This window comes from Aotus nancymaae, unplaced genomic scaffold (genome assembly GCF_030222135.1).
Source record: "Aotus nancymaae isolate 86718 unplaced genomic scaffold, 86718_ANA_hifiasm-v0.15.2.pri h1tg000092l, whole genome shotgun sequence".
Taxonomy (NCBI): domain Eukaryota; kingdom Metazoa; phylum Chordata; class Mammalia; order Primates; family Aotidae; genus Aotus; species Aotus nancymaae.
The window spans coordinates 12,357,405-12,384,090 of NW_026988507.1; the positions used below are offsets into that span (position 1 = coordinate 12,357,405).

At 35.3% G+C, this 26,686-nt stretch overlaps 1 protein-coding gene across 1 annotated transcript in view; it reads left to right on the forward strand.

Moving 5' to 3' along the window:
- SYT10 (synaptotagmin 10) overlaps window positions 1–26,686 on the forward strand; it is a 63,672-nt gene that overhangs the window by 16,908 nt on the left and 20,078 nt on the right. The window contains exon 3 of the mRNA XM_064369810.1: window positions 12,552–13,119. Within this exon, the coding sequence (XP_064225880.1) occupies window positions 12,552–13,119 (568 nt within the window). The remainder of the gene's footprint in view (window positions 1–12,551; window positions 13,120–26,686) is intronic.

Genomic DNA, 26,686 nt, shown 5'->3' on the forward strand with positions numbered 1-26,686 from the left:
ATTTCCAGCTAAGGCATGGAGAAGAGCCATTAAGCGGAGTCAAAGGAAACTGGAAATTCATAGAAGTGGCATTTGGGAGAGGATGTGCATCCTAGATGGAAACATTTTATGTGAAAAATCATAGAGTAGGAAGTTTTGCTAAGAAGACAACAGGTAAGGTACTTTGATCAAAAAACAGAGTCAAGTGAAGGAATAATGGAAGACAAAATCAGCTGAAATTGAAGTATAGTGAGACCTTGAAAGCATGGCCAACATGTTCAGAGTCTGTCTTGTCAAAAAATATTTGTAGCAGAAGAGTTCTGTGGATAAATGTTATGTTTTAGGATAATTCACTTGGCAACACTTTATAAGACATACTGTAGGAGAAGGCATCTACTTTGTAATTACTTTTTATTATATTGAAGCATAATAAAAATCAGGAAATAAAAAACAACAACAAGAAGAAACATAAGAACATGTGTAAAAGAAAATCTAAGATCCCTTGTAAAAAAAAAAACATTAAGTGGCACTTCAATAATTCCATGTCTAGTCCAATTCTTTTAAAAGTCATTCAAGGCTGTTAGTTACAGTATGATTATACCAAGATACCATTAGCATTTTGGTTCCATGTACACCCACATATGGAGTTCTATGCTGCTTTCTTAGGCAGAAAATCTGCCGTATTCACTTCTGTACTGCTTTTTGATGCTTTAACAAAGCACTGTAGGAACTCAAGGTGAATTTACTGAATTAAAAGAATCAATAAATGAATTCAATGACCTCATCTTGTTTATCCCACTCATCTTGCATGGTTGCTCACTAGAAGAGTGCTTGGTCTTTTTATCATCTTGCTAAAGACCTGACCCTCTTTGCCTCTGCTTTTGTTCATACTGCTTTCCTTGTGTGGAATAACAACCTCATTTTTATGTAGTGTAAGATCCTTAAGGAAAATGCATCGCAGAGTCCACTTTCTCTGCCCAATTATAACTATTATCCTTTATTATTTAAAGCTGTAATTACAATCTAGGAATCATTTCGTGTCTTAATATTGAGCTCCAGCTGTTTCTAAACTAGATGCTAAATTTTCAGAGAATAAGGGTGTATAACCTACTTTTATGCCCTCCTAATTTCCAGCACTGTGTAGGCACATAAGTGTCAATTGAATGCTTTTGATTAATTGATCATCCTCCACTTCATTTTGCCTTTTTAAACACGTCATCTTTGAAAAGCACACCAAATGATGAGTGGTGAGATAACACCGTGTTCATATTAGAAAGAGGTTAATGATACTATTCTCACAGGGATGAGTATGAGAACCAATTTTCTGTGCATTTATTAATGGTATAAAAATGAGGTGAATAGTAACTGGCAAAATAATAATTCGTGGAGGATGAGGAATTATATAGATTTACCACGTTTAGGACTCTTAAGTACCTATTGAAAATAATTAGGAACCATAATAGCAGAGCCAATTAAACATGAAACAAAAGCAGGCAAATGTACATAGGAAGAAATCACTGACTTATATGTTCTGATGAATTTACAATGTTTACAATTAGCTATGGTGATTAGAAGAATAATGCTTAAAATCATCAAGCACAGTATCCAAAAGAATGTTTAATGTACATTATTATAAGAAAAATAAAGAATTATGTAAAAAATACATAAATGAGATTGCATAGTTATCTTTACTGTAAAAATGTTTTTAAGAAGTTAAATTTCTCTGAAAAGATAGCAAAAATTGAAAATTTCCAGCACTGTGTAGGCACATAAGAGTCAATTGAATGCTTTTGATTAATTCCTTTACAGTGCTAAAACACTGTAAGGAATGAAAAATGAGATATTACAAAAAGGGGAAGTTTAAAAGATGTATGCCTAGCTAGGGTATCAAACAGCAACCCTTGCTCAGAACAATGGAAAGACTTGAGATCTGTCTCCCTGAAATAGAAATTCATAAACATGCTTTGCAGGAACTTGAGGTGGTTAAATAACCCTCTTCATGAAAGACATGTATTATGTATATACACTTGCTTCTTTTCTGAAAAGAGATGACTCTTTGAACCAAAGCCAGAGTCACAATCTTACAAAATTACTGAAATTTGAAGTTTGTTTTCTGGCACTTATAAATATTGTCTTATACACAAACACTAATTTGGCTCTTTGTTGTTGTTGTTGTTGTTGTTTTGATACAGGGTCTCACTCTGTTGCCTAGGCAGGAGTGCAGTGGCATGATCATAGCTCTCTGCAGCCTAAGCTTCCAGGTTCAAGTGATCCTCCTGCCTCAGCCTCCCAAGTTGCCAGAACTACGGGCAGGCACCACCAAGCCCAGCTAACTTTTTAAAAATTTTTTGTAGAGATGAGGTCTCAAAATGTTGCCTACCTGGTCTTGAATTTCTGACCTCAAGCAATCCTCTCACTTCAGCCTCCTAGTCTTCTATATAATATGAATAATGCTTGGAAAGTTTTATTTTATTAGTCGCAGAAATCTTAGGGTAAATTATTTTCATACAAACTCCAACAGATGTTTTCTTAGTTCCTAGCAAATGTTTATGATGAAATACATTAAAAGTTGAGTAATACTTAGTCTTTGTCATTATAAAGACCACAATTTAGAAGAAAATCTTTGAGAGTGGAAGACAAGTCTGAAAACAGGTAATTTCAGTACATTATTGCAGTAACTTCAAGGAGATATGGAGGCACAAAAGAAGCGTCATCAAGAGTGGTACATGAACCCAGTTGTAGGACTATGACTATTGTTCTCCAAAACCTAGCTGAGCTCACCAGGAGGTAAGCTCTTGATAGTCAGAAGCATATTACAAAGTAAGGGAAGGCTTAAAATTGCACACTGAGCTTAGAAATTCAGACCTAGAATCGTGGTCAAATGACCTCCCAGGAATCAAGTAATACAAGTAAGTGCTTAGATTTATTATTTTGATCAGCTGTTATTGAGAAATTTTAATGTTTAAAGCTTCGGTCTATATTTACTTCTTTTCTTGTAATATAATGTGTTATGTTCTCAGAACATCTGTAACACAAAAGCTATGAAGAAATATTTACCAATCTAATTACTACATATGCATTCATTTAAATATATGCTATATCAAAAGCAATTGCTTATCTCTTTTTTATGATATTGATAACTTTTTTTTAAACGTGGAGAGAGGTCAAGGTATTTGGAGAATAACTCAATTGCTTGTAAATTATTTGAACAGAAAAAAGATAAATTACTGAAACGGATTTTAGCCATCCCTTTAAATAATTGAGAAGGAAACCAGTTGTTTCTTTAGTTATTATTATTATTATTATTCAATTGTTATTTAGTCACATGGCTACATTTTTCAGAGAAAAATATATTCTTTATTCAACAATGTTTATTGAACACTCATTCTGTCATAGATATTTTTCTTGAAATTTGATACACATTGGGCACAAAACTGTCAAAAGTCCCCCCCTACACACACATTCTTACAAATTATATGATGTATTACAAGGTAGTAAATCCTATGGAAAATAATAGCACAAAATAAAGGGATTGGAAGGTCTGAATGGGAGGCATTGTTGCAATTTTAAACATTGAGGTCAGAATAGTTCTTGGTGAGAAGGTAAATTGAGCAAAGACTCAAAGTGGTAGATAAGTGGACCTTGAGGAGTCTGGGAGGGCTTTTCATTTAGAGGAGGCAGGTGCTACAAAAGCCCTGAAGCTAGAACCTGTGCTACATATTCCCACCCAGAGAAATTTAGGAGCAAAAGCAGAGGTAGCGGGGCTACATTATTTTTGGCTTTTACTCTGAGTAATATGGGAAGTCACTGGAGGGTTTTAAGTCAAAGGCGTGGCATGACCTGTTTTAAAAGATTATTCTACCTGCTGTATTGAAAACAGACATTGAGGAAGGCACAAGGATAGAAGCAGAAAGACCACTAAGGAGACTCTAATCCAGGCCAGAGGTGATAGTGTTTCAGACCAGGGCAGTGTTAGTTAATGATGTTCGTGAGAACTTGTGACCAAATTATGGACGATGGGCTCAGGTTGCTCCCCGATAGGATGTGTTCTTCCAGGCACTTGGTCCCTCACTCACCCAATAATCGGGGAGAGGACTCTGCTGGACACAGTGAGCTTATTCAAGTAAATATCAGACCTGAAAGAGTTTTGCAGGAAGTGTTTTATTTATGCAGAGAGAGAAAAAGAAATAGAGTGAGCAAACTCCCACACTGTCATGGGAGGGGATCCAGAGATGGAGTCCGCACAGATGAGAGAGAAGGGGACTTTTAACCTGGGAGTTATTCCCACCCCATTTGAGTTATTTTATCCTATGAAAGGAGTTCCTCTAAGCTTCTGCTGGAGTGATTGATCTTTGATTTCTGACATCTGATTTGTTTTTAGCCCACAGTCATCCCATAGCTTTTCACGGGCTTTTCTAAACAAAGGAAGCTTACTTGGGCAGTCTAGCTTCCTGAGTTAGTGCAAAAGTTAAACAAAGATGTCTAAGCTCCTGGATGGAGATGTGAAAGAAGGCAGGTTGGACATGTCACTAGGAAGTTCTTGCCTTTGAAACCATGCCCTTTGTGGACCCGGGAAGAGAAGTTAATTACATTCCCTCAAACTGACTGATATATTTTGAGAGTTTAAGAAACAGACATCCTAATAGATGAGCTTGGGCATGTGAGTGAAATAGGAATAGTCAAAAATAACTTGAAGATTTTGGTCTGAGCATCTGGGAAAATCAAGCTGAGACAAATGAAACCATAAATGGAGTGAGTTTCAGAGGCAAGAAGAGGATATCTGGACCTGTAGCATTTAAGGGTTCTATTAGAAATCTAAGTGGACATGTTCAGTAGGCAGTAGACATGTTCTAGGTAATGATTCTAGAACCCTGAAGTGGATCTGTGATAATGCATATACATTTGGGGTCCTCAGCATGTAGATCATATCCTAAGCCAGAAGATGATATCATCAAATAGTTTATATGGGAAAGAGAAGAACAACAGTAAAATTCTGAGTGATGAGGGGTCAGAAACAGCCAAGTAGACTGAGAAGCAGAGGCCAGTAAAGTAGGAGGGAAGCCCAGAGGGTGGAACCTGGAAGCCAAGTGAGGAGAGTAAGTAATCTCCCAGGAGGGAGTAGCTGTCAGGTGACTGTGCTAAGGCCAGGTGGGATGAAGATTGTGAATGGAACCATGAATTTAGCAATGTGGACGGGGACATAGTTCACGTTTTCAAGAGCGATTGTGGTACAATATATGAAAGGATGGTTAGAGTAATTTTAAATAGAATTTAGATAGTGAATATACCGTCTTCAACTCTTTCAAAAAGTTTTGCTGCAAATATATTAGAGAAACAGAGCAGCACAGTGAGAGGAAGCAGGGTGAATAGAAAGTTCTTCTAACTTTACTTCCCAACTCAGACAACCCTTCCAACTCATCAAAACCCCAATCCATTGATTCCGTCATGATGTCATAATTCCTATATCCTTGATTTTTTTTTTTCTTCTTTACTCAGTTTCAATTCCATGGTCAATCAGGGCCACTCTTGGGTACATCCTCAATTCTCTTGTTGCTTTCTACTTCTGTATTTGCAGGGCAAAACCACAGCCCTAGCCAAATTCATTGCTCATGTCATCTCTACACTTGCACATATGCAAGTGAACATGAATGGAAAAAATATAAACAACTCCCATGGATCCACTTGAAATTCATGACCACATTCTTCATTTAGCTAGCTAATGCTGCACAGCAATCTGTTTCCCCTCTCAATCTTTTGAGATTCACAAGACTATTGTGTTAGTACATTTTCTGTTGGTCATAGCGGAATATCAGAAGCTGGATAATTTATAAAGAAAATGAATGTATTTCTTACAGTTTGAAAAGCTTTGAAGTCCCTGGTTGAGGGGCCACATTTGGCGAGTGTCTTCTTGCTGGTGAGGACTCTCTGCAGAGTCCCAAGGTGGTGCAGAACTTCTCATGGCAAAGGGGCAGAGTGTGCTAACATGCTAGCTTATTTAGCTCTCTCTTCCTTTTCTTATAAACCCAGCAGCTCCACCCCTGTGATTATCCATGAATCCATTAACTCATTAATCCATTGGATTTAATCTATTCATGAGGGCAGAGTCCTCGTGCCCTGGTCACGTCTTACAGTACAGACTCTGCCTCTTAATACTGCCACATCAGCGATTAAGTTTCAATGTGAGTTTTGGAGGGAACATTCAACCCATACCAAGTCTTTATACCTTCTCATTTTTTTTTCAAACTTCTGTCACCTTCTTCCTCATTCTCAGTTTTAATTAGTGACCTTACTTCCCATTTTACTAAGAAAATTGAAGCAAATGGGGATCTAACTGAACATATGATGAGAGTTTCTGATGCAGATTTTAATATTAAAATAGATAAAATTCTTTTAAACATTTAATTATTTATTAAATAAACAGAAAGCTGCTAAAGATATTTTTACTTTTCTTTGATTTCTCAAGCAATATCTAAGGTTAATTTAATAGATGGTAAAGACATTGAAAATTAGAGCAGGAGGATATAGATTTCCCATTAGATGCTGAGATGTGAAGTCAGAGGGTCTCTTTAGCCCAGGGTGGTGGTCCAGGACATGCTCACATAGAAATGACTTTGTGCCATCTCTGTGGAAGGAAACCTAGATTTGAGCTTGTCAAAACTAGAGAGTTTATTATGGCATTTGCACTTCCCCTCCTTGTGTCCTGAATTCTAATAGTAATAACTGATGCCAATATGAAAAAGGATAGTTGGGAAAGTCATATATCATTTAATCTTCTCAAAAATTGTAAAGGAACCATTTTATAAATGAGAAAAATAAAGCTCAAACAAATTAAGTGATTCACCTAAATTTGCCCTCACAACATAGGGAAGCTGGAACCAAACTGTAGAGTCCAGTCCAACACTTTTTCTTCCTCATCTCTTTGTAAAAATCTTTAGACGCTTTCTTCTGATAGGTGGGAAGAATTTGCTCATATTCCTGTGAATTTCCAGGACTCTACCCACATGTCAACGAGAGCAGCTCTGTCTTTACATAGTCAACTTCTGGCCTCAGATTTTATTGGAAGAAAGGATCTCTTACTAGTAAATATTTGAAAGTGACCATATTAAAACATGATATTCCTCTGCCATCAAATAATATTGAGTATATCTAGCTACCCTCATTGTTCCAGGTAAGGTGGGGAAAGTTTTTCCTTCTCTGGGAGAGTGCTTGGACAGTGCTAGGTTTGAAGGATAAGATGGAATTTAGGTTGGTGCAAAAGTAATTGCAGTTTTTGCCATTCCTTTCAACAGCAAAAAATGCAATTATTTTTGCACCAACCTAATACTAGTTTTGAAGGATAAGAATGGGGTTAGTAACAGTCAAGTGACTTGCACTGTGATTGGTTGGATATTTGTGTGAGACTATATAGCCACTAATCACTGTCACCCTAAAAGAGGAAAAAAAAAGCGAGAAGAAAAAGAAGATCTGTGTTGTCATGGCAATGGTTTAACATTGTAATAATTAAAGCCTGTCTTAACTGACTAGCTAAACTGTGACTTAAAATATGTGCTATTTACCCTATAATTAGGACACTGACTTACTAGAACAAAAATGTTACTACTTTTTTATTCTCATAAGGGACTTTACAGCTGCAAAATTATAATCAGAGTCATAAAGAAGAAATTGGCACAGAGGAGAGAAAATTAAAATTTTATAATATTGAAAAGTATAAAGGAGTGTGAAATAATAGAATAAATCTATTTAAAAATAAGGAATTAACTTCTTAGAGGTTTTGCTCCCAAAAATCAAAAGCTTCTTACATACTTGAAAGTGATTTTAGCAAGAATATTAGATTATCTATTCAATAAAATATTCTAAATATCTTAAGAATATTGAATATGCGAACTAGATTATACTAGACCCTTTTAATATTTCACAGCCATATATACCATGTATATTCCTTTTTATATTCTTTTTATTTTCATAAATTCTCTCTGACCTCTCCTAACCCTAATTTAAGCTCCCAATTCTTCATATCTGAGATAGATTCAAGGTCAAAGTACATTTTATGTCATGCCTAATGCATTAAAATGGCATATATCTGAAGAAACAAATCACTTCAAGATTTAAGCTAGCAAAGACTTTTACATGTATACTCACTTAGATACAGAAACTAAAGTATTGAGTCATAAAGTCAGTATAGTTTCAATTAGGGACTAATTCTCTCACCTGAGATAGAGTAGTTCTAGTATGTTTCTCTATATAGTAACCATTTTTTAGTTACAGTCAAATTTTAAAAGAGTCATTTTTAATACATGATATAGCACAAATTGCTTTACAAATTTTACTTTGTTGCTATTTTCAAAATATACGTCATTTCTAATAAAATGTATCATAACTATAAACATGATAAGACTTTTGTACACAATATCTGATCACAATTTCATTTACAAATTAAACATTTGTGGCTGCCTTCCAAGTTTTGATAACAAATCAAAGAAGTTGAAAGCACCTCTAAAAACATATCTCAAGCTGTTTTAACCAAATGAACTTTGGATCTTAGTGGATTACATAATTATGTTATATATAATATTTAAGTGGAAAACATAAAATGATGCTTTAATATTTTATACGGTTATTTAGTAGAATAATTTATTTTTGAAGTAATTTAATCAAATGGGATAACCATTAATATGGCAGTATATATAGCATGGTGGTTAAAGGTGTGGCCAGAAGACCCAGACTGCCTCAGTGAAATTTTAATTTTAGCATCTGCCTAGCATCATGACTTTGAATACATTACTCACTTCTCTGTGCCTCAGTGACCTTACTTGTGAACATAATAGTCAGTACCTAATTGGATTACCTGAGGCTTGGTTGAGTGTATAAAGAATTTACACCCATACCTGCAACATCGTAAGTACTCCTATGTTAGCTTTTACGGGCAAAATCTGAAGAGCAAGGGCATCCTAACTTTTTATTGTGAAAATATTATAGTGTATATTTATTTTTTCCTGCTTTTTATTATTATTTTTTATTTACTTCCAAATTGTATTAGACATTATTTTTTTCATATTCTAATTCTTGGCATACTTTAGCACTAATCTGATATTGAAATATCATTTTTCCATAAGCCTTCTCCTTTTTTCCATGTAATTCTCTGTGACAGCATGCTAAAAGCTTCTCATTCTGAGGGTGAAGCTAAGCAGAATGTTTCAAAAACGCTGCAGTTTACTTTCACCTGTGACACCCTTCCACCACTTTACTAGTCTGATTTTCAATATATGTACTGAACAATAGGTCCTTTAAACAAATGTTTGAGAAGTCTGTGACTAGCACAGTAGAAACAAGCAGAGCTACTGATACTCTCACAGCTCATTTCAGTTTGTCTTCCTCATCTGTATGAAACGGGACCATAGAAAGTGGTTGAATTACTTTCAGTACAGCCCTAAGCACTTCTTCAGGTGTTGTTTGAATTACTGCTCAATAGTTCAGTCCAGCTAAAGAAAATAAGCAAATTACATGTAAGAGAATGAACTTGGCAACACCTTAGATTATAATTCTGATTTTAACAAATTCTGTTTTATGAATACACATACTATTGATGCTGTCTTGTAAATATTTAGGCTCATAAAATTATTGAAGAACTATAGAATGACAGAGAATCACAGCATAAACTTAAGGCTAGAAAACACTTAATGCTTTCTACCTCAAGTGAGATACTAGACTTGAGGCAGAAATCTCACTTGAGGCAGAAATATTTTTCTTCAACGTCTAACCTTTGTTCTACATTTCCAGGTTGAGGAAGTTCACTACTTCACTGTGTTGGATAGCTCGAGATGATTTTAAATGTTTCTTTACATTAAGCTAACATTTATCTTCCTGTACCTTCCATCAATTCTTTTTTTTTTAATTGCATTTTAGGTTTTAGGGTACACGTGAAAAACAGGCAAGATTGTTGCATAGGTGCACACATGGCAGTGTGATTTGCTGCCTTCCTCCCCTTCACCTATATCTGGCATTTCTCCCCATGCTATCTCTCCCCGACTCCACACCCCCTGCTGTCCCCCCCACTCCCCGCCAACAGACCCCAGTGTATAGTGCTCCCCTTCCTGTGTCCATGTGTTCCCATTGTTCAACACCTGTCTATGAGCGACAACATGCGATGTTTGATTTTGTGTTCTTGTGTCAGTTTGCTGAGAATGATGGTTTCTAGGTTCATCCATGTCCCTACAAAGGATGCAAACTCATCATTTTTGATGGCTGCATAATATTCCATCAATTCTTAAATGCTGTCATGACAGTCCTTCTGCCACTAGAAGAGAGCCAGCCTTAATCCATCTTTACCCTATTCTTCAACTGCTTCAGCTTTCTAGGTCAACATCCTCAGCTTCTGTCACTACTTCTCAAATGGTATTGTGCCCAGGCATCTCACTTCTGGGTGGTCACTAATTTGTAAACTCTTCTTTACGAAAAAGTCTTCCCATGCCTGTAATCCCGGAACTTGGGGAGGGAAGGTGGGCAGATCACTTAAGGTCAAGAGTTTGAGACCAACCTGGCCAACATGGTGAAACCGCGTCTCTACTAAAAATACAAAAATTAGCCAGGCCCAGTGGCAGGAGCCTCTAATCTCAGCTACTCAGGAGGCAGAGGCAGGAAAATCACTTGAACGTGGGAGGCCGAGGTTGCAATGAACCGAGATAGCACCATTGCACTCCAGCCTGGATGACAGAGTAAGAACCTATCTCAAAAAGAAAAAAAATAATCAATCTTCACGTGTGTATCAGTGAATTAAATATTAATCATGCAGTGTCATCCATATTACTTAGTGCTGTAACAGGTGTAGACCTGCTGCAATAGACAACAGAGGTGAATAAAGTATTTTGAAATGAGCATTCTCAAGGTTTACTGACTGGATATTAAGTGTAAGACAGAGCTAGAAGGAAAAAAGTCAGCTGAAGGTAACTAGAGAAAGCAAAGTATATGGTGATAAGGGTCTGGACTCCATAGCAATGGAAAAGGGCTGGAATGAATAACTATATGAGATATTTCAAAGGAAAAGCAACAGGATTTAGAAAATTGGGTAAATCCTATGGGTAAAGGGAGAATGACTCAAAGCATACTTCATGCTTGGAAGCATGAGTGATTGATAAAAATGTTAGTGCTATTGTCATACATTGTGAGAGAAAACATGGATTTGCGAGCTAAAGGGAGAAAACGATGAGTTTGCTTGTGTTTGGGGTGAAATTAAGACATCTGTTTAGAAATCTTCCATAGAAATGTAGAGATATAGGACTAGAACTTTATGTAGCTGGGACTTATCTGAGGAACCATCAGATTCAAGACAATAATTATAGTCCAAGAACTGATGATTAGTCTGATGGACAGACCGAGGAGAAATGTAACAAAAGCCCTGGGCCTAAGCTTTGAGGAGACGTGTAGGTTAGCACAGTTCATGCCAGAATGCATGGAGGAAGTATAAAAGAAGCAGATCTTTCATGCAAGTTACATTTAGAAGACATTAGTAAGCTTATATAATATATTTAATATTCTGGAAATGTTGACTAGATGAGTAGTCATAGTGACTATAGGAAATTCAGTCTGAGTTTTAGAAAAACTTGTTATATTGGACTCAAATTCTAAAATTCTACATTTGTTTTTATCCTTAGAGTTTCTGAAGACCACATCATGTTGAAAAAAAGAAAATGTACTCATTTGGCTGTCACAACTATATATTCTTTTTAAAAGTAAATATTCATTTAGTTAGATTAAGAATTAGAAATAACCATTATAAGAATATGTGAACTTATAATATGTTTTTCATTTTAATACTATAGTCACTAAAATGTGAAACTCATGAGACCCAAATATCCAGATGAAAGGAAACCAGCCATCTGAATGGTTTTATCCATATAATGCTTACATTTAGATACACCAAGATAATTGATAGCATTCATAATTTTACATGGAATATTGAACTTTGTGGCTAATCGTATTTCATTAGAATTGTCTTTAATTATGCATTTATGATTGAGAGTACAAAATTCCAAAAGCATATAAAAATTAACATTTGCCAGCCAGGTATGGCTCACACGTGTTATCCCAGCACTTTAGGAGACTGAGGTGGGAGGATTGCATGAGCCCAAAAGTTCAACACCAGCCTGGACAACATAGTAAGACTCTGTCTCTACAAAACATTTAAAAATTATCTGGGCAGATATGGTGGCCTGTAGTCCGAGCTACTCAGGAGGCTGAGGCCAGAGGATGGCTTGAGCTCAGGAGTTTAAAGCTACAGTGAGCTCTAATAGCATCACTGTACTCCAGCTGGGGTGACAGAACAAGACCCTGTCTCAAAAAAAGACAAAAAAGAACATTTAAATGTTTCTGGAATTTTAAGAGACTTTTTCTTTGAATATCGTACTACTTTATTTTTTTTCAAAAGTAGCTCTTTGATTATATGCGTGTGTGTGTATCTAAGTAGATATAGATATCTTTTCACTATTCTGGGGGTGGGGGAGAGTTTATATACCACTGTATAACATTGTCATCGAAATGATCTCCCTCAATGATTTTGTGTGTATGTGTGTGTTCAGCCACAATTCCTTCCGAAGACACCTGCCGAGGCAAATGCAGGTTTCCAGTGTTGATTTTAGCATGGGCACGGAACCTGTTTTACAAAGAGGAGAAACAACGACCAGCATCGGGAGGATAAAGCCAGAACTCTACAAACAGAAATCAGTTGACTCTGAGGGCAACCAAAAAGAAGATGTCAAAACCTGTGGGAAACTTAACTTTACCCTCCAGTATGATTATGAAAATGAACTTCTAGTTGTTAAAATTATCAAAGCCTTAGATCTCCCTGCTAAAGACTTCACGGGAACTTCTGACCCTTATGTGAAGATGTATCTTCTTCCAGATAGGAAAAAGAAATTTCAGACCCGTGTGCACAGAAAGACTTTAAATCCTCTATTTGATGAAACTTTTCAGTTTCCTGTAGCATATGATCAACTAAGCAACCGAAAACTACATTTCAGTGTGTATGATTTTGACAGATTTTCTAGACATGACATGATTGGGGAAGTGATTCTTGATAATTTGTTTGAAGTCTCTGATCTCTCCAGGGAAGCCACAGTATGGAAAGATATTCATTGTGCTACCACAGTAAGTAGTAATTCAACCAATGTATTGTTTTTTATTTGACCTACAATGATATATGACTAATTATTACCCAGATTATCGGAATAAGTCTTACAGGGTTATGTAATTTATGCCTCAGATCCTGCAAAGGTAGGATTTCATTACTACCAATTATAATTCAGGTACCTAATGCTATATTGGTAACCCTAGTGATTGTGTAAATTAAAAAAAAAACCAGCTCTTATAAACTAGTAGAACTGGTAGGCTATGTCTCCTTTAAAATATTTGTCTGTAACCTATCTCCAGCACCCAGTTTCCTCATAGTTAGTATTGACTTTCATTATTTAAGATAATTTTGTTAATTCCATTATTTTAGAAATTATTTCACTGTTTAAGAATAATGACTTCATTATTTAAGATAATCCATCCAGCTACTCAGGAGGCTGAGGCAGGAGAATTGCCTGAACCCAGGAGGCGGAGGTTGCGGTGAGCCGAGATTGTGCCATTGCACTCCAGCCTGGGTAATGAGCAAAACTCTGTCTCGGAAAAAAAAAAAAAGATAATCCATCAGATCAGACCTAAAATGTACTTTGATGGCGTGGAAAAGGACTTTGGAAAAGTCCTTGGTTTGATCTGAAACAACTCATTACTTCAGAAGCTTTCGTAGAATACACACAATTACAATATATGAAATGATCAGTGATCAAGAAGTAATCATTGTTTACATTGAAACTTTATTACAAACTACTTTTTCTGATTATAAAATAATACCAACTTTTAGTATTGAAAATTTTAAAAACATAAAAACACATAGCATAAAATTAAAATAATCTACAATGCTACACATTATATATGTTTTGGCATATTGCTTTCCAATTCTTTGCCATTCATATTTTAAAATAATAAGACCATACTAAGTTTATATTTTTTCACACCAATTTCCTTTCATTCTATATTTGTTGTAGTGCATGATGTTGAAATACGTGATCCATTTATTTAACCATTTTCTTACTGTTAGACACAGGCATAAATTTTGTTATATGAAAAATAGTGTTTCTTTTTTCATAAATCTGGTTTTTTTCAAGATTATTTGTCCAGCATAGAATTATAGAAGTAGAATTAGATAACTGATCTCTTAAGTTAGACTGCACATTTTAGTTGATTAGTTTTTAAATGGGGACATTTAATTTTTTACCATCATGTTTTTATGTATTTATCATCTTTTGTTTGAGTTGTATCAAAATTTATAAGTTTAGAATGTTGAAGTTTTGAAGAGAGAGACAAAGGATTATTTAAAACATTAGCAAACTTTTTTTTTATTCAAAAATAGCTCCTTTTGTGTTTTCCAGTTATGAATGTTTTACTAATTATAATCAGTATGTGGGATAATTATATTGTCATTATATGGATAAATTAATTTAAAAATTTATACTGCCACTTGTAATCCCAGCACTTTGGGAGGCCAAGGCGGGTGGATCACGAGGTCAAGAGATCGAGACCATCCTGGTCAACATGGTGAAACCCCATCTCTACTAAAAATACAAAAAATTAGCTGGGCATGGTGGCGCATGCCTGTAATCCCAGCTACTCAAGAGGCTGAGGCAGGAGAACTGCTTGAACCCAGGAGGTGGAGGTTGCAGTGAGCCGAGATCACGCCATTGCACTCCAGCCTGGGTAGCAAGAGCGAAACTGTCCCAAAAAAAAAAAAAATTTATACTGCCAGCTTAATATTGTATTCTATCATTATAACATTTTTAGTTGTTGGATTTTTGTGTTGTGATATCTATTAGGGAACAAAGAAGAAATTTTAGAAGTGGATCATATTTCAAATGCACAGTGGGGCTCTTTTGATTTCACATTTGTGTTCATTTTATTATCTATATTCCCACAGGGAAAATATGATGAATAGTGATTTTTATTGTACTTAAAAATAACACCTTCTAGAATACAAATGCAAATGGAAATTGTTAGATTATTTCTCTTGATTCCTCAATCTTATTATTACTTTTTATTTATTCAACAAACATTTACTGAATACCTATTTATCTTTGGCATGCTCTAAGTACTAGAGTTGCAACAAACAAATTTCTATAAAAAACTGAAGTATGTTCTGTACATATATTCAGGTTCAGAGGTAAATAATCTGCAAGTAAAGTCTAAAAATTAGTATAATTGACTAGGAGATTGGCAGTGGATTTTTTTAATGATTAATTCATTGTTGTATTCTTTTTTATTATTATTATACTTTAAGTTCTGGAGTACATGTGTAGATCGTGCAGGGTTTTTTTTTTGTTTTGTTTTGTTTTTTTACATTCATACATTTTCCAAACTGGTACTTAGGAAAAAGTAGGAGTTCCTTATGGAAACTTTAGTGTCTCACTGCTAATAATATTTATGCATTGTTTGGTAAATATTAATGAATTACTTAAATTTCTTTCCAACTCTCCCATATGTCTTGTATATTAGTTTCTTATTTCTGCTTTAAAAATTACCACAAATTTAGCCTCTTAACACCAACATTTTACAGTTTCATTAGAAATCTGAAATGGATCGTACTAACTTAAATAAAATTAAGGTGGTTGGCAGGGCTTCATTCCTTTCTGGAGGCTCTTGAAGAGACCTATTTTCTTGCCTTTTCCTGATTCCAGAGGCCACAGGCATTAATTCCCTTATACTGGGCCCAAGTGTAAGCTAGGAAAATCTCCCCATCTCAAAGTCCATAATCTTAATCACATCCACAAAGTCTCTTTTGCCATTTAAGTAACATTATTCACAGATTCCAGGAATTAGGATATGGCCATCTTTGGGGCTACCTTTATTCCACCTGCCACATCTGCAGACATTCTTATTACAGAATTCTGAATATAAAAAGAAGTAGGCAGAAAATGAAATGTATTATTAGATTATTCTAATAAAAGGACATTCTCCTTTAACTAGACATTGAACCACACATTGTTCAGGATGTTGCTTTTGGGTTTTTTGGTTGGTAACATAGTAATGAAACCTAAATTTCTAGACTGTGTGGCCAAAATTAATATTATGGTTAAGGTAGTGTTTAATTAAAATTTCTGTTCAGCCCTCAAAAAATCATTAAGCAATGTTATATCTTATTAGTAAAAATGGAAAAAAATGATGTAGGTGGAAATTTCTTTAAGAAACTTTCTTTTTCTATTCACACATCATGAATTTTTAATAATTTCGTGAAGACATTATTGAGTCTTCCAGAAAAAATGGAGAATAAGAAGAAATAAATAAAAATAAATGTAGCATATGCTCTCACTTAAGTCCTGTGGAAACCTAAAAAGGCAAATCCAACTATGCAGACACAGATATAAAAGAGTTTATGTAACAAATAAAATACATGTTGGATTATAAGACTATTGTCCAGGCATAGTGGCTCATGCCTATAATCCCAGCACTCTGGGAGGCCAAGGTGGATGGATCACCTGAGGTCAGGAGTTCGAGACCAGCCTGGCTAACATGGTGAAACCTCATCTCTACTAAAAATATAAAAATTATCTGGGCATGGCAGCATGCACCTGTAGTCCCAGCTTCTTGGGAGGCTGAGGTAGGAGAATCCTTTGAACCTGGGAGGCAGAGGCTGCAGTGAACCAAGATTGTGCCACTGCATGCCAGCCTGGGCAACAGAGTAAGACTTTGTCTCAAAAAAAAGAGTTTTTATTTGAAATAATCACTTAACGAGATTTTTTTAAGAGTACCTTTATATAATTGCAAATCTCCAATTTAATTTAGACCAATATTTACTGGGGAAAAAAAATACCATTTTGCTATCAGTTTGAAAAGCAATAACTGATACATCTTTAATTTTTAATGACTCTTCTTAGTATCATTAAGTCTTGCTTTATTATCATATAGTTGTAAATGCCATGACTCTCTTTTTCCTTCTTCATGCTAATTATATAATTATATCTCATAATTGTTGGAAAAAAGACTCTGAAAATCAGACTAGCTGCTTTTGTGATTGTTGTTTTTAAGGGTGTTAAGCATCTCATTCCTATAAATTTTGACAGAGTCTCTGTCATATTTTTTCCCCACAGATCTAAAGGGCTGTGCATGCACTTATCCAAAAATATCATCCAAGCACAGTTCATTCCCTGAAATTTTCTGTTCTATAGCATTTGATTCAAATAACTTGAATTTGATTCCATGAATATTTACTGCAAACTTTCTATTAACAAAGTTTATATTTAGTTCTAAAATTGCAAGAAAGACTAAAATACAAGTTTTACTTAAGGGCTTTAAGAGAAGAGGCAAATAACAAAGAAAGAAGTGTATGCTTGAGTGTAAATTATTTAATCGTTTCCTAATACCCTCCACAAATGTGGTCCTGTCTACACACACACACACACACACACACACACACTTTTTGATACAGATTATATCCATATGAAAATAATATTTCAGATGGCCTTTCAATGATGATAGAATTCTGAAGAAAGAAATTGGATGATCCTTGAAGAAAAAACGGCATGAGGAAAAGGAAATAAATTGAGACTATAGCATGTTTTCAGGGGGCAAAAAAGTAGAGTGTGAATATAAAATGAAGAGACTAAAGGGAACCCAAACCAGAATGTTATATTTAATCTATAAGAGGATCTTTAATGTCATAGGAGTTTATACTTATTTTGTTTTTTATTAGAAGAGTGAAACCACTGAAGCCATTATCTCATGTGGCAACCCATGTGTACAGTGGATAGGAGTGGGAGATTGTGAGATGTAGTGGCCAGGCAGGAATCCAGCACCACAGACTAGATGAGATGAACAAAGCCTGACTGAGGCTGGTAGCAGCGGGAATGGAAAGAACCTAATATATGCTAATGGAAGCATTGTCTGCTGCACTTATTTAAACATTCTGCAAGTATTTATCCTATGTCTGCCACCACCCTTTGAGCTTCTGGAAAGCAGGAATCATCTTGTATATCTCTTGCAGAATATGAGTGCTTAGTGGTTACAGAATATGAGTGCTTAGTGGTTGATGAATAAACAACTTAGCAAATTTTCATATGAGGTTACGTGTGGACTTATATAAAAACAGATCTACCACTACCAGAGGAAAAAATAATGCAATGTTGTACGCTATTGTTATGCTTAGGTGTGCTTTGTTAATGTTACCTACTTTTTGTAGACAAATTCTTTTTAATATTCAGGGTATGGCACCCATATGCAAGAAATAAAGCTGGAACATTTTCAATTTATTAACAAAAATGTTATCAGGTTGAAGCTAGAGGCACGTATTTTGTATTTATGATTTCATTAATAATTACATATGAAGAATTCATATTTTTCAGGAAGTAGCAATTGTTTTGAAATTTGATATTGACAAAAGAAACAATAAAGGTGAATCTTTATTCTGTGCAAAAATTTAGTTTTCACTTTAGCAATCATCCTACATATATCACAAATCTGGCAAGCCAGCCATCTCTAGTACTAGCATAGAAACATCTCCAGCATAGGGAATAATCATATTAAAAAGCAGTGTGTATCCTATGCTGCTATTTCTGAAAGGTAAAGGAGAAATACATATTTAGATTTAGTTATACATACAAAAAAGTCTATGTAAAGACACACAAGAATTTAATAGTAGAAGTTACCTATTGGCAACTGGATAGAATGAATATATGGTAGAAATTGGATGAATGACTATAGAAAAAGAATGATTTGCAGCATGGGCTTTATATACATTTTATGTTTAAGCTATTATGTATAATGTTATTGAAATGTTTAGTTTTTTTCAGAATATCAATATCTATGAAGACTGTCTTTGTTTTTTTTTTTTTTTGAGACAGAGTCTCACTCTATCCCCTAGGCTGGAGTGCAGTGGTGCAATCTTAGCTCACTGCAGCCTCTGCCTCCATGAGTTCCAGTGATTCTCCTGCCTCAGCCTCCCAAGTAGTTGGGATTACGGGTGCGTACCACCGCACCCAGCTAATTTTTGTAATTTTAGTAGAGACAAGGTTTCACCATGTTGGCCAGGCTGATCGAGAACCCCTGACATCAAGTGATCCACCTGCTTCGGCCTCCCAAAGTGCTGGGATTACAGGCATGAGCTACCACACCCAACCAAGACTAATGTATTTTGAATATTTAAATGTAGTTTTTTCCATGTAAATGCAAGAAGCCATTGAAAGTATAGGTAGACAAGAAAAAGATTTCTGTTTTTTGAACAGAACTACCTTCATTTTGCATATTTATTTATGTACTTACCTATTCAGTGAACTTTTTTTTTTAGCACCAACTGTGTCCTACACACTTTAAAATTGCTATGAGTAAGGAAGTTGCTTGTGTGTATCACACTGACCTGCTTACAGGTATAAAATGTTTGAATCTATTATATTCTAACTAAGCATCTGTCAGGTATTGTTTGAAAGAGTAGACCTTGATAGGATAAGTACAAAGGAACTGTTATATTCATTATATCAGCCATTCAAAGTATTGAATGTATCTGCTGAGCTTCAGTTTGAAGTAACATATTTCATTACACATTACTAAAATTTTTTTAATATTTAAAATTCTTTTTAATCTAGAGATGTGTTTTTAATTCTACCCGCAATCATCCATCAGAATAATACTATATATTTTTTGCATTTAGCTATCAATGAATTATCTTATAAAGTTCATTAACTATGAAATATGTATCAGTTAATCACATTTTAAAGATGGCAAAATCCCAGTTTTATTTTAAGGAAAAGAGTGCGATGGAAAGTGGGGCAGTAGGGAGCAAACCTTTCTGATCAGGGGCTGTCTGTCTTACCAGGTCTCCTGGAGTGTAACAGATAGTATCGTAGCTATAGACGTGCAGGTTGGGACAATTAATCCACATCTGCTCCTCTCTGAACATTCCTAGTGTTCTATTTCATCTCTGCAGTAAACCTGGCCTTAGAGTGTCACAGTTTACACATCTGCTATCGGGCCACCAGTAACTGATGATAGATTTCTCAAATAATGCAAGTAAATTCCATAAACCTGTATGTCAGGTCTTTTAGTTATTTTGCTAGAATTGATGGGAAGCATCTATGTTGCAATTTAAAATTAAATTTAACTTCACTTTAAAAATAATAGAGTCTTTCATGTGCTATCATAAGTTCATGAGAGTTCAGTTCCCAAAGTACGATTTTTCTTGGCTTTAACATCTGCCTAACTCAGGCAGCCTACTAAAGGGAGCTTTGTCTTGTGAATAATGTTAAATAAGTCATCATAGTTTATTGTATTATTTTCATATTAGATCACATCTATGCACATTTAGAGAACAAGGTTTTGTTGTCTGATCAGTGTGTTTTGACTGCTTTTGCTTTCATGGGAAGGACTGCAGGTAAGTGGCTGTAAAATGGCCCACAAGTATGATTATATTAGCCTTTTATTAGCAGTTTAAATAGCAGCTTCCTGTAACGTTGATTACAGGCTTCTGTTTTACAAAACAAAAAAAGTCAAAGATAATACAAATCTGAAACATAAATTTGTGCCACCAGTTTTAAATGTAATTCAGCATTGATGCCATACTTTTTAGATAAACCTAGAGTTAATTGCTGGGTAAACACAATACGATATTTAGGCTCATTGGAAGGGTGTCATTCGAAAATGAGTTTCCAAGCAGCCACTTGAGGAATAGCTCCCAATCATATTTTAGTCATAATATTTGGGGTTATTTGTAAAGCAAAAGGAAGATTTTAGCCTAAAGTCATAGCATCTACATAATTTCCCATTTAAATTCCTACATGGTTGTCCTGGTAAAGATTGTAACTCCCATCTAGCTTTCTCACTATATCCTTGGGACTATCTCTTTCTGTGTCTGTAGTTAGAGGCAATGTAGCCTCTAAATACTTAATTAATGAAGCACTGAAGTCTCTGTAACAAACCCACATTGCTTTATATTCCTGCTGTGTCACTTAACTGTGTATGGCTTGACCATGTTATTAAATCTCTCTAAGTGTTAATTATAGTATCTGTAAAATGGGAATTATGAGAAAGCTAACCATAGCTTGTTGTTAGGACTAAATAACATAAGCGATTAGCACAGTCAGATATTTGTAAATGTTCCATATATACAATAGGATATATTTTATGGCGGGTTTTTGGTTATTGTTGAGGTAGCTATCATATTAGAAGGAACAGACACCTTGATGCTAAAAATTATATAGTAGTAGTAGTAATAGTATCATAAGGGATAATTTTAGGTGTTACATTTTTCTATTCAAGTTGGAAAGTTTTGAGTTAGAGATCCTTTAAATCTTTTTGATTACTGTGTGCTATGATTCAGTGAGCAGATACTATTGCTTCTTTTTATGATGTATGATGTATATATTCATAATGCCATCTGGCCTGGCCCTCATCTCCTACCTGGAGAGGGTATACCAATTATTCTTCACACATTCATTGAGGATTTTGGTGTCTTCATTTCTCTCCACTTCCACTCGGGGTATCACCCCCCTGAGCACCCTATTCCACGGCCTATCCTTCTTATCCCTTCCAGTTTCTGACTCTACCTGTTCTTTGTGATCTGGCAGTTAGTTCTAACTTTCCCTGCTTGTTTCCACCACCCTCCTATATGACTTCTCTGCATCAATTTCACCTCGCTCAAAGCAATAGGTTTCCATGCCTGCAAGCTTTCTTATTGACTGATACCTCTGCCTGAAATGTCCATTTTCCCTGTTTCTGCCTGGGAAGCCTCACTCACTCATCTTTTTATTTTCAACTCAGACACATATTCTCTTCCTTGGGAGAGTCAGTCTTCTCCAAAGGGAAAGGCTCTCTTCCCTTTGCATTAGGCACTTCGTTCCTTCACCAGTCTGCATCTTATAAAACCTCAGGAGCTGAAGATGCTCGATATCTCCTATGTGTGTCTTTAGGTTCAGTCTTTGCTGTTCTCCACCCTGTTTGGTGCCTCAAAAGACTAGTTGGTTTGGTTCAGACTTTCTGTCCTGAGGCAAGAGCCTCTGCCTTCTGGCAAGAAATATTAGGGCAGAATTACCTTGGGAAACATGTATCTGTCCATTGCTCTCTTCCCCTGCAAGAAAACCTCAGGCTGTACATGCCCCTCATCTGAGGGTAGAGTTTTTTTCAAAGCGAGCTTTTCTTCTGACCACTTTCTTTCTGGATCAAGGTAACTGTCCCCACTTGCTCTTTGAGTCCTAGTGGTCATGACAGCCTGTGCTGTTACCACTCCAGGGTGACTATCGCTTGTGATTTCCTCCTCCTAGTTCACATATCTGTGAATAGCCTCTTCATGAAGCCCTCTGGAATTACTCTAATTTGTGTGTGCCATCTGTTTCCTGCTGGATCCCTGACGATACTCTAAAGAAAGAAAATGTTTCCTAATTACAAACAGGTTAATTTCCTATAACCTTTCTGGACCATGCTGTGTATCTGACTGTGTATCTATGTGCTCATTACCTTCGCAGAAATCAAATTAGTCCTTTAAAGGCTGATGATAAGACAAGGCTTCAACCACAAAGTAAGAAATAGCCATGACCATTGCTAAAACACTCTACTCTTTACTACATAAAGAACTCCAAAGGATCGCCGTAAATGTGGAATTCCACATTTCATTGCAATTGAAAAAGAAAGAATTTCTGCCTCTTAAAATTCAGATTTCAGACACTGATTATCTATAATTTATTAAGAATAGCCTGGAAAAATAACTCTCTGTTTACGTTAATTTCATAGGTTCCAAAACATATTTTTATGTTCCCAGTTTCTTACCTTAGGAATTTAAAATATACTTATAAAATGTTACAGATATATCTGCTTTTTAAGTAGAATATTCTGAATGTAAATTGTCCTTTTCCTAACAGTAGTGATCTTTGTGACCATCAACTTTATACACTTAAAAAGGAGATTTTCATTTCTGTCCAATGACCTCTTGTATTTCACTATTTCATCTCTGTTCTAAGTTTGCATGCTTCCTGCGTTCCTTACTGCTCCAGTTGTTGCTTTCAGGTTGAATAGTCAAATATTCAAATTATATAATTGTATATAAATCAAATCATTATCTTAAATCATGACCTGAGATCTTGTTCTCAGAGTAAAGTACATAAGATTTGTAATAGGTCAGAAGTCTTTTCATACCACCTTAAAAGTTCATGGGCATATTCTGGGAAGGATTTTGAGAGTCCCATGTCTAGATCATATAACCATTATTTTAAAATCGGTAGAGAGACCAAGTTTAATCCTTTCTTCTTATAGTTTAGAAAACTGAAGCCCAAGGATGTTAAAAAATAATTTAAATTTACAAAGCTGATTAGTAGAAGAGCTGGAACTAGGTTTTATATCTTTCATTCCTAGTTCAACTCTTTGCCCTGAGTGTTATTAGAGTTTTTTCATACTTGAAATATACAAAAGAGAAAAGAATTGAATTTTCTTATGAAACATGGAAGTCCAGAATTGAAATCACTAAATACTAATACAGTTTGAATTTTAAAAATTTGTGATAAAATACTTGTGGCAAAAACATATACAGAAGACCTTTAAAACTTACAATCTTATCAAATCTATCTTGTAATTGATGTGCATAGAGAACTAAGCCAAGCTTTTCTTTGCCTTATTTTTAAAAACTGTTGGAGTCTATTATTTCAGAAAATGTCCAAGCAATTTTTCTCTCTTAGATGGAATTAACAAAATATCCATATTTGTATTATTATTCTGTCAGCTGTGTCCTGGTATATTTTAATGCTTGAAGGTTGTAGGAAATAAAGAGAAGCTATTTAACTCCCTAATTCTCTAGCAACACACATGGGCCTATTGTGAGTTCTAGGAATTTAGTGTGGTTCCAAAGATACTGTTTAAAGTTGTTCTATTTCTCCCTTGCATTTAACCAGTATGATTATTAGTTAACACACTCTTATATAGTGAAAAGAATATGCAGATGCTTTTTAAATGTAAATATTGAGAACAATTCTTCTCCTCTATAACAGGCTGCATTAAGCAGTTAGCTATAAATGAAGTATCTGATTTTCTAATTTCTAAAACATGTCTTCAAAGAAATATAATACTTCATTTGCTGGTTTTGAAATCTAAGACCATGAAGACAATTTTGCTTTTCTGGCAATTAAAATTGTAGGCACAGAGAGAAGCAGGAAAGTACAGGAATTAAAATACTAATGAGTATACTTTCATTAGAATCCTGGGATGGCAACCTTTAGCTGTATCACTTCGAATAAGTTCCTTAACATTTCTGAAATTGTTTCTTCATCCACAAAAAGATTTATAATAATATCAACCCAACAGGAATATTTTGAAAGTAAAATTGGATAATAAATGTAAGATGTTTGTAAAATTTAAAGTTTCTAGTTGTCAGTTATCCCCTACATGCTATCATGCTGCACACAAAGAAAACACCTTCTTCTTAACCACTCGACTGCTAATATCCCAGCTACTTCTATGTCCTAAAGTTCTTGCCCTAATATTTAGATTTCTTAAATGTATCACCCTCATATTTTGAAAAAGTGAATGAGAGATACTTATGCCTTACCTCTTTTCCTAAATCTTAAAAATAGAATAAAATATGGCAATATTATACAAGACTATGCCATGACATATATTGGATTAAGTCCTGCGCATTTAATTCTGTAAACCAGAGACCTTACAGACTGGATACCCATTTTGTTCATGCTTTTATAGTGCTTTTAAGTTTTTAAATATCTATAATGTCACACCCTATGGTAACAAAAGGGAAGCTGCCACCTATCAAATACCAGTCTACGGAAGAGCATAGATAATGGGACACAGAAAATTGTGCCCAAACACGATGTTACCATAACAAGTAGACTGCTAATGCTCTAATATATAATCTACTTATATAGAGAAGAGCAAGAATCTTACACCCTTCAACCCAGCAAACTTTTGTTCAGTTCTCCTGTTTACCAGACACTCTTCCTGGTGTCTTAGGACATAAAATATCCCTTTTCTATAAGACCTACTTTCTAGAAAAGAAGACAGATAATAATGAAGGAAATATACAGTATGTGCATGAATAAAGACATGTACTATATGAAACATGAGACAAGGTAGGAGGAAGGCGGTGGTAGTAGGGTGGCCAATGAGAGCGATGGAAGATGAAATCAGAGAAATAGCCGAGAGGCAGGTCATCTAGAGTCTTCAGGCCATGGAAAGAGCTTTGGGTTTTATTCTGAGTGACATTTGAGGCCACTGATGGCTTTTGTTCAGAAGTGAGCCATGGAATCCCTCAGAATCAATAAGATCTCTGGCTATTATATGGAGGATTAACTTTGAGAACCAGAAGTGGAACCGTGTCAATCAATTTAAGATAGACTCAAATAGTGAAGCCAAGTTCATCCTTTCTAGGTATCTACATACAGCAATACTTAGAGGGACTCCTTTAATTAAGAATTTTGTAAAGATATTTAAAAGCATCCAACACTCTAAGGAGAGTTGTTTGGAGTTTATTGCACAAGTTTTCATGCCCCTATCTATAAATGATGGTGAAAGTTTGAGAATAAGTCTCTGATTTATTTCACCGAGAAGCTTATGATCATCTCTTAACCAGTGTGATGAAGGGAAGAGTTGTTATGAAATTTGTATCCTCTTTTTGTGTCTCAAGTTGCTCCTGTCTCAGTATCTGTTGGGCTATTCCGTCATTACTTCATAGTCTTCATTACACAGCCAATTTTGAGACTTGATTAAATCAAGGAAAGATTGTTTTAAGGCCTTAGCTCTGTCACTTTGTGGCTCCTGATAGCTAAAGTCCATGGTTGTGTTGGATAGAACAAGAGTTAAACTATTCTGGCATATAAGAGGTTGGTGCAAAAGTAATTGCGGTTTTTGCCTTTTTTTTTTTTTTTTTAAATGGGAAATAACTAATGGTGTGGGTTTTTTTGGCCATTTTTTGTTAAATGGCAAATAACTACTGGGTTGGTGCAAAAGTAATTGCAGGTAGTTACTTCCCATTTGGAATGGATCTTCATGTGTTATTTAGCTCTCATTTTTGACCAGTGCTTAAAATTACACAATTTTAGAGCTGGAAAATAAATTCCCTCATCTCTTTGAGCATTCTCATGTTATGCCAAGGAAACTGAGGTCAATTGAGGTTAAGTAGATTGTTCAAGGTTAAATCCCACGATTTTCTCAGGTGAATGAGAGGTGTCGGTCGGGGAGAAATACATACATTTTGCAGTAGTTTGAATCCAGTAGACCCACTCTGGGTCTGTATTTTGTTTTAGCTTATTTTGTGGGCAGGTGGATGAAGGACTAGTAACTTGATGAAGAAGCTCATTTGATCTAGTCTCACTTTTAACAGTGTGAAGAAAACCATCTGTTTTCTTACCACCAAGAAAATGTGGACGGCAGGCTGCATTTAGGGTGCTAAGTGGATGTGATGACTACTATCACCATAGCAACCAATTGTTTGTTTAAGTTTTTTTTCAATACGTGTTAATGATTCTTACTTCCCAGTATATCCCTGAATTCAAACTTTTCCTCAGCCAACATCTTCCCACACCAACTTTACTTCAATGGCCTCTCTCTCTTTTGTCTTGTTTCATCCTAATCTAGCCTACTCAAGATAAGTGTTTTTTAAAAATATTATTTTCATTAACATCATTATCGTTTTTGTTTACAC